The 12,633-nt window shown below is 41.8% G+C and overlaps 1 protein-coding gene across 9 annotated transcripts in view; it reads right to left on the reverse strand.

Moving 5' to 3' along the window:
* Nucleotides 1-12,633, reverse strand: part of ndrg4 (NDRG family member 4) — a 59,235-nt gene that overhangs the window by 15,522 nt on the left and 31,080 nt on the right. For 7 of the 9 annotated variants that reach the window (XM_056386705.1, XM_056386704.1, XM_056386707.1 and 4 more), the window contains 2 exons: nt 11,289-11,327; nt 1,906-2,011 (listed from right to left, as the gene is read on the reverse strand). In XM_056386705.1, the coding sequence (XP_056242680.1) occupies nt 1,906-2,011; nt 11,289-11,327 (145 nt within the window). Of the gene's footprint in view, nt 1-1,905; nt 2,012-4,492; nt 4,749-11,288; nt 11,328-12,633 lie in introns of those variants that run through there. The other 2 variants (XM_056386708.1, XM_056386709.1) reach the window with 2 other exon arrangements.

Consider the following 12,633-nt stretch of genomic DNA (forward strand, 5'->3'; position numbering starts at 1 on the left):
GTTCTCCTCTCGCCGTCCTCCCAGCGGCTCTGCACACGGCCCACTTTCTGCCCACGTGTGTCAAACTGGGTGAAAGCACGCAGCAACATTGTTTGCTTAAACGGACCAATTAACATGACAACTGGTTAGAGATGAAAAAAAAAAGAAAAAGAATGGAGGAAGGTGAAGAAGAAGGTGACCTCTAAATCTTCGCCTCAGCGCTGGAGCCTGTCTGTGAGGGTTCGACGTGGCCGAGGACAGAGGTGAAGTTTCTCCCACGTCCTCTGTGCTGAATCATCGGACAGCAGCAGTCTGCACTCCTCACTCCGTGACCTACTTTATCCCTTTACACTTCATGTCTCTCCCTCTCTCGTTAAGCCTCTCTCTCTCGTTTCCTCTTTGTTCTCCTCGTCTTCTCTTTTCCTCTGCAGTCGTACCAGCCACACTGTGACAGATGCCTCCGTCTCTTTCTTTATTTTCTCTCTTATCAGCAGCAGCTCCTGTTCTCTGACCTCTCCTCTGCTTCCTAAACCAGCCTCTATCTCTCTCTCTCTCTCTCTCTCTCTCTCTCGCTCTCTCACACACCTTTATAATCTCTTCTCTTTCTCACACTGTTCTCTTGTTCTCTCTACTGCTGCGTTTTGAATCGAGGAACTGGCAGATCTCTGAGCCATCTGCTGATTGGGACTCATTTTAAATGTATTTATTTGAGACAATAAACCAACCAACATTCCCTCTTTGTTTTATTCAGTGCAGCTCCTTTCCTCTCTCGCTTTCCTGCTGCATCCTACAGTAAATGACTGCACCACAATCCAGTGATTTACTGACTAAGCCTCGTGGTTGTCCTGCAGTAAAAGCAAGTTATCTATTGTAACCTTTAATCTATTATATTCTCCATCATATGTTACTGCTATGTGATTTGTATTTCTTCTTTTAGTGTATTTCTATTCCCTGTTCATTGTGTTTTTATATTGTATTATTTGCTCTACATGAGATGGATAATCATCTTTTAAAAAGAAGGCAGCAGGACAGGCAACACAATCCAGATATCTACAGTCACATCAGCAGCCAGCAGAGCCGCGGATCATCTCCTGGTCCATGACACGCTATCCTCAAACCCCCCCACCCCATCCCCCACCATACCCCATCCCACCTCCACTCATCGAGGCAGTGCTGCATTGCTGCTGGCCCCGCCCCGCCTCCCTCCGCAGGATGGGGATGTTTTTCTGACCTACATTTCATCGATGCCTTTTCGTTTGCCTCCTCATCTCCATCTCCTCCTTCCTTCTGTGTGCGTCACCACTCATCACACTTTCACTGCCTTTTTGGCTCAGACTCTTTCCTTTGTCTCATTGTTTTTGTTCTATTTTGATCTTTGTCATTTTCATGTTTGTCTCTACATCTCTTTCCTCTCCTCTACACATGCGTTTACATAAGCATCCCTCCCTTTATTGAATTATTCAGAATGTATGGCGTGCTGACATGTAGTCCACGCTAAGAATGACAGAGCTACAGATGATCTTAGTGCACCATTACCTATTCTTATGAGAAATCTTAAATCTATCCATGAATTCTCTCTCCTGAATTCAAAGAAGACACTTCTGTTTTTTCATAATGATATTCAATTTAACACTTGCTGAAATGATATAAACTTTAAAAAAGAACTTCATGATTACTTCCTCCTTTGTTTCTGTTAATTGTTTGTGTAGATGTGACTTTGGTGACATGGACCTCGTGTGGAGATGATAACAAGTGTTAGTGTGTGTGTGCATGTGATTGTGTGCACCAGCCGAGTGAAGGCAAGAAGGGCTGATGTGGCAGGGACGCCAATTATCACCTCTGATAAGTGCAGAGACACCTTAGAGAACAGAAACATCTTTCAGACACACACACACACACACACACACATTCTTCATGGATACTCACGGTTCAGTCCCACATCGTGGTAGGTGAGGATCGCAGGCTTGTTCCCTTTGGGTGCCCCGCGGATTACCACATGCAGCATCCCAAAAGGGGTCTCAACATCATGTTCCTGTGAAACACAGAAACACCTGGCGGTTGACACACAGTCATGTTTTTCTGTGAGAACATTTTCACCTGAACGTTCCCAGAGGAGACAGATTTGAGGAGGAGACACCCAACACACTGATCCTTAATGTCCACTGTTTCACACTGTGAGACACGAGACGTCTGAATGTCCTGAGACTCATCGTTTAACTTGATGTTTATTGAACTTCAGTCAAAGGCTCCTCGGGCATGAACAGCCAGTCTGCTCCTCATTAATCTGCAGAGGTGCAGGGTCTCAGGTGGAGACAGGACGTAGGTTGTACTGACTAAGTAAATTATTGAACACAGATTGACTTAACATGTAATAGTTCAATAGTAAATGTCATAGAGTCCCAACCTCTTCTGTAAAAATAAGAAATCAAGAATCAAGTCTCAAAAACGTCTATGTCTAAAACAGAAGGGAGGTTTGAATTCATTATTAATGAAACAAATCATTACTGGGTAGGAGAAGTGAGTGCGGTTGCATGGACGCAGAACTGACGCCTGAATGTGCAGCACGTCTGGAGTCACTCACATTTATAGCTGAGGTGAACTGGAAAAAGATCAAAATCAGCAACGAATGGATTCTTCTTCACTTCAGACCAAAAAACAGAAGTTGTGCTTTCTAATGTGAACTTGGATTTTAGAAAACTGGTAAACAAGGGACTAATCTGATCAAACCACTGATTCCTGGCCGAGGGAGATTTGTTGGATGTCTTTCTCTTTGCCTTTGTTTCCAGTCTGTCTGAATCTCTTCTACAGCTATTGAATGGTGGCAATATATATATTAAATATATATATATAAATAAAAAAACATTCACAAAGTCCTGAACATGAATTCTATGACAACTGTTTTAATATCAAAGAAAATTGGGAAATGGAAATAAGTTATACACTTCTGGATAAAATGTGTGAGGGAGCATTTGAAACAATTATTCAGGAATAAAAGTCCAACATGGAAGAGAATCTGAATGAAGGTCAAAATGAGGTATTTTACAAAAACAGTGATTCATCTGAGGTATGTTGCAGAGGTTGTAGCTTGCAGAGGATTTCACACACACACACACACACACACACACATATATATATATATACATGTAATGTAGGACATTAATTTTACACGAAACTATAAAGCAGGTGATAAATGAAATGATCTGTTAAGGATTTTGCTTTAAAGCCAAATATAAATCACTCTCCTGATTAAGGCTGCAACATGCAGATCATGTTTTTCCCGACTTATTAGTGGCTAGAAATGAAAGCAAACTTCTCTAATGGCTTCACACAGTTGTGTTGTGAATCCAACCCGCTCTTGTTATGACCCACATTTTGTCAGCATTCGCTGGTCAGAGCCAGACAAACTCAAAATGGAGGAAGCAGATATGTGTTACCATGAGCTGCATAATGTGGGGGGGCACACACACACACACACACACACACACACACACACACAGAGTAGAATTCTGCCTGGTTTGGGCAGTAACCTGCAGTAAAGCCGTTATTGATGACTCTATCTACACACTCCTGTAAACCAAATGAACCCAAGACCCGACACACACTGACGTGCCATCATCACTGTCATCAGAGTACACAACAAACAAACACTGGTTATGGATGCAACCAGCTGCCAAAATCCTGCATAATCCCCCCCAGCAGCAGCAGACAGTCCTGCAGACAGCAGTTGTGCATTAATCCAGGCAGATTATCGCTCATCAACATCAGTGTTATCTCCAATCAGCACTCTAATTTGAGGCAATTACTGCATCTGGGGCCACATTCACAGTCTGTTTGTCACTGACTGGGTCCTGGTAAACATGAGGAGTCATTTGCCAAACACACGAGCACCTGATGACCTTCAGACTTCCAGGAGGAAAATGATGACAGGAATTCAATATATCTCACAGTGGCAGTAGAATTTCAGCCTTCAAAATAAAAAAACTGCATCGTTTCATTTTCCTAAACACCTTGATTATTGTGATTTATTTCATGGAAGAGCAAATGTCTTGGCTGCGTCACAGAACAACGACAACAACAACAACAAAAAAAACAGCTGCATAAATCAAATCATCTCTCCCTGCTCTCTGCTCCTCTCTTCACACAAACACCTTCACCATCCGTTTCAAGGTTGCCAAAATGGATGATAATGCAGAAGGATTAACACTTCCTCTACACACCCATGCACACACACACACACACAGACAGACACACAGACATGCCAGTGTGTTTATCTGCAGAGGCAAGTGCATTGGTGCATTGCACAGCATCTGTGTTTGCGTGCTTAAGTGTGTCAGTGGGACAGAATCAGAGACCCGTCGTTTGACACTGACGCTGCAGTTTCTCCATCTCAACAGAGACAGTTCGCACCGGACATTTATTCTGACATCACTGACCCCACATCCAAACACACTGACTCACTCTTTGATTAAAACACTCAATAAACACACATGCACAGCGCACGCCACACACTCACCCCGTCCCAACACTCAGGCATGGTTCCACAGTAAATGTTCTCTCAGCCGACGAAGAGGAGGAGGAAGAGGAGGGTGCAGACAGGAAGACGAGCAGCCAGGCCTCTCCTGTTTTATGGGACTAGGTCCTGGTGAGCACTCGCTGTCGGATGCAGAGTTGGATAGTAGATGCCGCAGGCTGCTGCAGTGTCTTTGTACGCTCGGCACTACACTCACACCCGGTGTGTCAGGCTCAGAGCTGTTTCCCTCCTCCTTCTCCCCCTCCCATCTCCTCACACTTTATAGGCGCCAGAGACAGGGGGTGGGGTGGGCTGCAGATGACTGGCTCACAGTTTTGCCTCCCCTTCAGGATTGGTCTGATGGTTTGTCAGTCTTTACTTTGAAGGTGCTCTCTCTCTCTCTCTCTCTCTCTCTCCCTCTCCTCTCTCTCTCATCAGCACCACTGCTGTAGTTTTCTCATTCTGACCGTCAGCATCCTTGTTATGTTACAAACGAACAAAACTGTTGCTGTTTTTTAAATGAGGCCAAATCTTGACCAGTGAAAGACATTAGGAGAGCTCTGCTATAAGTCTGCAAGAATCAGAACGATAATTAACAATACGTCGTCATGCCTTGACAGAGCTCAGCTGCCAGGCTTCCATCCAGAACTAATAGGCATGAACCAGCACACTGGGGTCCCACTGGGTTTTAAAACAATAAGATTTTGCAGTATGATCAACTCATTTCAGCAGAATCACTGGGATCTGTAGATGTTTGTGCAAATGCTTCACGACAAGTTCAATTCTGATGAATTTTGACATGGAAATTGGCATAAGTGTTCAAATGCAAGCTGTCTTGACAATACTGGCCTTAAGGAACAAAGAGTTTGTGTCTGGAAGAAAATAAACTGCACTGTATTTACTGTCTGTCACTCATTATTACACTACAAGTCATTGTAAGTGGTAAAATTGTAAATGTGTGAAAATTCAGTTATTTTTTTGATTCTGCTGAAGAAGGCAGCAACACTGAAGTGTTTAGATGTGGTTATTTCATATTGCTGACATTAAGCAGTGAGCTGTCCTTAACATGCTCCTGTTGTAAGAAAGATACTGATGACATTATTTAAACTGACAGATGTGAAAAGGTAATTGTGTTGTTTACTATGTGCACCGTCCTCTTGGTTGTTGTTTTGGGTCATGCCAAGGAGCAGAGCCACTTTACTGCAAAGAGATTTGCTCCTGGATCTCTCCATAAAGTTCCCAGATTCAGCCAGAATAAGCCTCAGCTCAAACACAACTATCCCTGATCTGTGAGAGTGATGAGTTCAGGGTTTGCAGTGGTGCACTGACTCTGTTCCAGTTTTTTTTCTATTTTTTTTTTTATACACATTCCCTCAAGACTCTCATCACTATATGACAAACAGCAGAACCAGAGAGGACCTTCTCTACTTTCTGAGGAAAACCGTGACACAGGATCACCTGAATGATGTCCTCCACTGAGAAGATACTGATTGGAAACATTCCTGACTTCAACACTTGGGTGAAAAGTTTGTCAATCAGAGGGAGACAGGGCCAAATTCCTGTAGATGTCCGACACACACACGCACGCATACGTTCCCTTAACCCCCAGTGTGTTTGCTAATACTACTGTATATGTTTGTGAACCAGACTCAGCCTGTGATGTAAGGCTAATGGTATCTGAGCACACTGGAGCTGCAACTAATGATTTATATAATCTATTCATGTGCTGATTAGAGGATGTCACTTCAATACTTTCTTTTACAAAGCAGTGTTATGCTGACATGAGTGTTAGACAGAAACTGACTGAACGACAAACAAACAGCCCCACCTAGAATATTCTGCACCAGCCGCCACTGTTATTGCAGAGTGAAGTGGTGAGAGAGTGAGCAGAGGAGATACAGGGACAACGCTCCAGAGGGAGGAAGCTGTTGTATCTTATTAGCTGTGTGCCACCATTCACTGTTATTTAAGCTTTTACCTGTCAGAGTCCAAACTGCTCCACAAAAGAGGAATGGTTTTCTGACAGGTTTGAGACGGGAGATGACGGCATAAATATATCTTCTGAAAAACTGTATGAGCCCGTCGTCCCATTAGCAACTGAACTAACGAGTTTCCTAAATGACAGTAAACAACAGTAAGCGTAGAAGACTTTTTCTCTTCTGGAATTCTGGCAGCTACGGTAGTTACCAAGCTTCTTTCTCTTACTGCGTTGACGTTAATTAGCATGAGTATAATTCCACAATGAACTTGCTAGCTAATAAATGTTTTTAATCCTTTTGCAAACTGCAAGATTGCCAAATTGCTGATTTCCCAAATTTCTCTCATTTGTAAGTATATCTTCACAAATAAGTGGAGGTTCATAGAAGACTGAGAGGTGTACGTGCATATTCACATGACTGTAATGGTGTCTCAGTGACTATCTTGCTGACCAGAGTGCACACACACTTTTACTAGAACACACACACTCCCTCTCCTTGCTTTCTTTGTCATGCAGCAGCTCAACCCCTTTGTCCCGTCTCTAACCCGATCGCTCCCCCTTTTCACTCCCCCATCCCCTCTTTTCTCTGTCCATCTATTCCCCCTTTCCTGTGCTGACTCAGCTCGAAGCAGCACGCTTTGTTTTCCCTTCCCCTCTCTTTCTCACTTTGCCCCCTTTTCCTTCACAGACTCTCTCCCTGCATCACTCTGCTTTAAACACACATCTCATTTGACAAAGAGTGGGAGTTTTCATTCATACCAAAATGAAAAACAGTTTTCATTTTTTTCTTACTGCAAGCAGTGATGTAGCCTCGTGTATGTTAGTACTCTCCCCATCCATCCATCTATGATCCAGTAAATACTTAGATATCTTAGGTATCCCATACCGTATGTACGCACCAAATAATTAAGTCAAGTTACTAATACATCATGTGGAAGTGTGTTGACTGAGTGTTTCTGCAGTCAGAGCTGAGGCAGGGAGTATGTTGAAAAACAGCCTCGGTTGTCGAGACACATCGGCTGCGATCATGTGTATCTATTGCATTAATGAGCTCCGTAATTATACAACTTATTGCAGTAATTACAGTAATTACCAGATATTGACATACATCTTCCTGTAAAATGAACTATTTGATTAAGCACTGATATGTCATAATTGTTTACAGAAAATATGATTTCCCTCATTTAAATGCAAATTCCTTAAATTGCATACGGGGAACCTTGGAGACCCCTCAGGCACAGATCTTTTCTGTTGCAGTGAAGGCTTCCAAGAGCACAGTGGCCTCCATAAGTCTTTACTGGAAGAACAACCAGCAACATCCAAGACTCTTCCTGGAGCTGGTCACCCAGGCAAGCTGAGCGATCTGGGGAGAAGGGCTTTGGTAAGAGAGGTGAGCAAGAACGCGATGGTCACTCTGACTGAGCTCCAGAGATCCTTTGTGGATATGGGAGAAACTTCCACGAGGTTAATCATCACTGCAGCACTCCACTGATCTGGAGTGGCCAGACTGAAGCCTCTCCTCAGTGACAGACCAACATCAAAATGTTCCTCTCCTGAACTATGAAAAACAACATTCTCTGCTCTGATGAAACCAAGATTGAACTGTTTGGCCTCAATCTAAGTCATGTGTGGAGGGAACCAGTCACCGCTCATCACCAAACCAATACCATCCCAAAGGTGAAGCGTGGTGGTGGCAGCATCATGCTGTGAGGGTGTTTTTAGCAGCAGGGACAGGGAGACTGGTCAGGCTTGAAGGATACCTGAACGCAGCAAAGAACAGCGATATCCTTAATGAAAACCGGATCCAGATTGCTCAAGATCTCAGACTGGTCCAAAGGTTCACCTTCCCACAGGACAATGAGCCTATAAGCACGCAGCAAAGACAACGCAGGAGTGGCTTAGAGACAACTCTAGGAATGTCCTTGAGTGGCCCAGTGTGAGAGGATCTGCAGATGAACGGCAGAAAACCCCTAACTCTGAATGCTCATGTCAGTGTGGTATTGCAGTTTGCAGTAGGAGACTGATGTAGACTGATGAGGGAAAAAATATTTTGAATAATTTTAGCATAAGGCTGCAACAAAATGTGAAAAAAGTGAAGGGGTCTGAAGACTTTCTGAATGCATTGTAGATTCTCCACTCAGTGAACCTGGGTAACACATGTAACCCTCCATTCTCTATTGCCATATATTATTACATATGATATTGCCATATCTACCATACATCTCTGTTACCATATATGTACCATATAAGAGGATATATTATTATCACATATATATACATATATACCCTAATCCTAACCCTAACCCCTCCTCTGGATATATGAAGATATACGTTTATAACATATATGAAATACCCACAGTACAATTTTTAATATATGTACATATACTAAAAATATCTATATGATGATTTTTTTTATATGGTATAACATCTTGCAACCATATATGTTTACAATATATATTTAATTTATTATATATATATATGTATATATATATGTATGTATGTATGTATGTGTGTATATATATATACATATATATATATATATATATATATAATTATTTAGTTTATTTAAACAACAGACATAAAAATTCTATATGTTTATATATGTTTTGTTATATGTTTTATTAATTTCTCATTAATTTGAAACATGTCTGGGGAAGTGGTCTAACAGTAACATACTTTGGGATGGATATTTATGTTACGTATGTCTACAATATAAGCATACATACATAAACATATATATTTGTATGGCCTACACATATATCAATATATGGAAATTGCTCCAATTTGTAATAGGTTAGGTAATCGATCATTTTTACATTCATGTTTTAATTTTATATGTACATACATGTAAATTTCATATGAAAATTCAGTTTATGTACATATATTATTTGTTTATGGGGGAGCATAAAATAACTGGTAGTCCAAGACAGTTTGTTTTATAACAGATGAACAGCTGGTCTGTTGTCCTGTGGGCATGTTCTACACTGTTGATGTGGAACAACAGTGTCTCTCGACTCAAGCCTGCTTCACCTTCCTGAGGAGAGTGGAAAAGGTGCACCTCGCTCAACAGATGGCGTGGATATCCGACAAGATGTTAGGGTTGGTGCAGGGTTTGGCCGTAGCACCACCACAGCTCAAAGCAACCATATGAGCACCTCTGAGAAACTATGCAATACGGTTGCAGCAACCCTCTGCCAGTTTCTGAGGCCCAACACAAAGGCTACCATTTACCCTAAAAGCTAAGGGAGACTTTCACACCTTGAACATTTCCTGAAGGAACTGGGGCTCCAACCTCATGGTTAGAAAGACCCCATGCAAAGGTGACAGCTGTATTTTTGTTGTTTTTCTCTCTATGTGCCTGAGGTAGGATCGTCCCTACCTATAGAAAAAAAGTGGGGACAGTAAGCTGGTGGGCTGGAGGTGAAAAGATTGGCTATGGCCTTACCAAATTCCTGTGGACACGGCCTTACATGGTAAGAAGACAATGCTAATGTCAACACACATACTAAACCATATACTGCTCAGTTCCAAGATACACTAACGTGATTGCGGGACCATGGAAATCAAGGACTCAAGGAGGCTACTTAAAGAGTGTCCACTTGACTTTTAATTCCTCACAGCTTTTACTGACAATGCATTCTGCTGAGTTGTTCACAACTTGTTTAACGAACAAATCTTCCGGACCAAAAGGTGAGCTGTGTAGACACTTGATCCAAAGCGACTTACAAGTGAGGGGAATGACTAAATCTTCAGTGCAAAAGGCGAACTTGGCATAAGTACTAGGGACTAAGTACTACATCTATTCAACAAGTGCAGGAGATCAGGTAAAGAAGGTCATGGAAAGTGCACAGTGAGTACTAGTTAGACATGTTGTGGAGTTAGAGGTGTTAGGAGTGGAGGTGCTCCCAGAAGAGATGAGTCTTCAAGATAGAGAGATGACCCTGCTCTGATAGCCTTCAGTAGCTTGTTCCACCATCAGGGAACCACACACCAGAACAGTCTGGACTGAGACCGTCTTGTGTGCAGGGATTTCAATGCCAGACAATGTTCCTTGGAGGAACACAGTGAGACGGAGCGTTAGTCTGTATGATTGAATTCAAGTAGATGGGTGACTTGAATTTGGCGACATGGGTAGCCAGTGCAGTTCGGGGAGTGACATGTAGCCTTTCAGGCTGATTGAAGACCGGAGGCTGCCCCATTCTGGACCATCTGCAAGGGGTTCACTGTGCACGAAGGGCATTGCAGTAATCCAGGTGAGAGATAACCATGGTCTGGGGTAAGAGCTGGGTGGCTTACTGAGTCAGGCGGAGTCTGATTTTTCTTATGTTGTATAGCGGCACGACCGGGAGACAGATGCAACATGGTCAGAGAAGGAGAGGTGGTCATCATACATGACACCCAGGTTTCTCACGACCATGGTTGGGGAAAGAGATGAAGAGGAGATTATGATGCTGATATCGTTCACAAACGCCAGAAAGAAAGATATAAATCTTTTTCAGCATTATGTTAGTGTCATAGTCGAGGTAACACTTCCACCTTCAAGTACTAACTGTATTATCATCTTTCTTATATTTAGCCTTGTGAAATTAAAGATGTCTCCCACCCTACTCTTTTTCTCTCCTCTGTTGACTCAGGCAAGCTTCACTTTTTAAATGAGCAAGTACAAAGAGGAGACAGACAGAGAGGAGATGAAGGATCACAGACAGCGAGAACAGAGGAGAAGAGATGTGATGATGAGAAAAGGTAACAGACAGGAGGGAGGCTCAGTCTCTACACAACATCAGCGCGCACGCACACACACACACACTCACACACACATACCTTCCAGTCGCCCGCTGGCATCAGCTGTTCACAGCTTTCCTGCACAAAGAGACAAGCAGAGGTAGAAGACAAAGAAAGAAGTTAAAATAAATAGGAGGTAAGTAGTCTGAGCTTGCACACAGAGGCATTCTTCTCTGCTGCAGCTGAACGACACTAGACTCACAGAAGAGCAGCCCAAGCTGTACAGTATAGGTCCAAACCACACACAAAACACCCAGAAGCACATTAGTAGTATATCAACTTCAACTGTCTCCAAACACACACAGACATGTATGTTATATAGAACATTTTGCACCAATTGCTCAATTCATAGGCACCAAAATTCAAATTTGAAAGATATTGCAAGTCAAATAGTTCTGTTTGCATTTCAGCTTCTTTAAAGTGGCACTCCATCAATTCAGTATGGCACTGGATTAACCTTCCCTACCTTTTTCAAGTTTAGATGTGTGATATCTTCAATTTTTTCTGATCAAAACAAGATTATATTTTCATTTCTTTTTTCTAAATGCCTATATAAATAAAAAAGTTCCATCTGTGCTGTTTAACAATTACAGCAAAACAAAAATAAAATCCTATAATAACAGTGTAATAATACTTAAAATTCTGTTTCATGCCAGGAAAACGTATTATTGAGTTTGATTGAGTGTCACGCAGCAAACTTGCTCCTATAAGCGATGTTTGGGACGAATGTCCACTGGCCTATAATCCAGGGCCTGAGGTCACAGTAAATGAATGGCTGGTCCCATTATAGAATTCGCTGTCCATTTAGACAGCACATTCATTATTCAGTATGGCCTCAAAATCTGACCAGTTTGTGATGCAAGGAACAGCCATATATGAAAATATATACAGGTATACCTCTTTCAAAGTAAACTATATGTGGTCAATTTCAACCAATAACAAAGCTGATGTAATGACAATTGCTCGTTTTAACATATGCAAACATGTTGTTTTGGGAATTTTTACTTTTTGTTCATCATTAGCCTCATGATAATACATGTGCCTGTTCTCTTCATCATAAGCAATAAAACACATCAATTGTGTTAATTGTGCTAACTATTTTAAACTAAAAACGATTTGGACACTGAGTAAATGAGGTCTATGGTACATAAAATAAAGTATGTATATACTGTATACATATATGTATTATAGTATTGTTTAATAATAAGTTACTTAAGTAGATAAAGTATTTTCCTGAATAATAATTCATATTTTTTTTCAGTGCTTGTCAATAAAGTCAAACACAGGTATAAACCCTTTTCTAACACATTAGGAGGGGTATGCCGGGGGACTCACAAGAGTAAATGAAGGGTATATTGATGAGTAAAAGTGGTGGAGTGTCTCT

The sequence above is a fragment of the Seriola aureovittata genome, chromosome 10, assembly GCF_021018895.1.
Source record: "Seriola aureovittata isolate HTS-2021-v1 ecotype China chromosome 10, ASM2101889v1, whole genome shotgun sequence".
Classification (NCBI taxonomy): Eukaryota; Metazoa; Chordata; class Actinopteri; order Carangiformes; family Carangidae; genus Seriola; species Seriola aureovittata.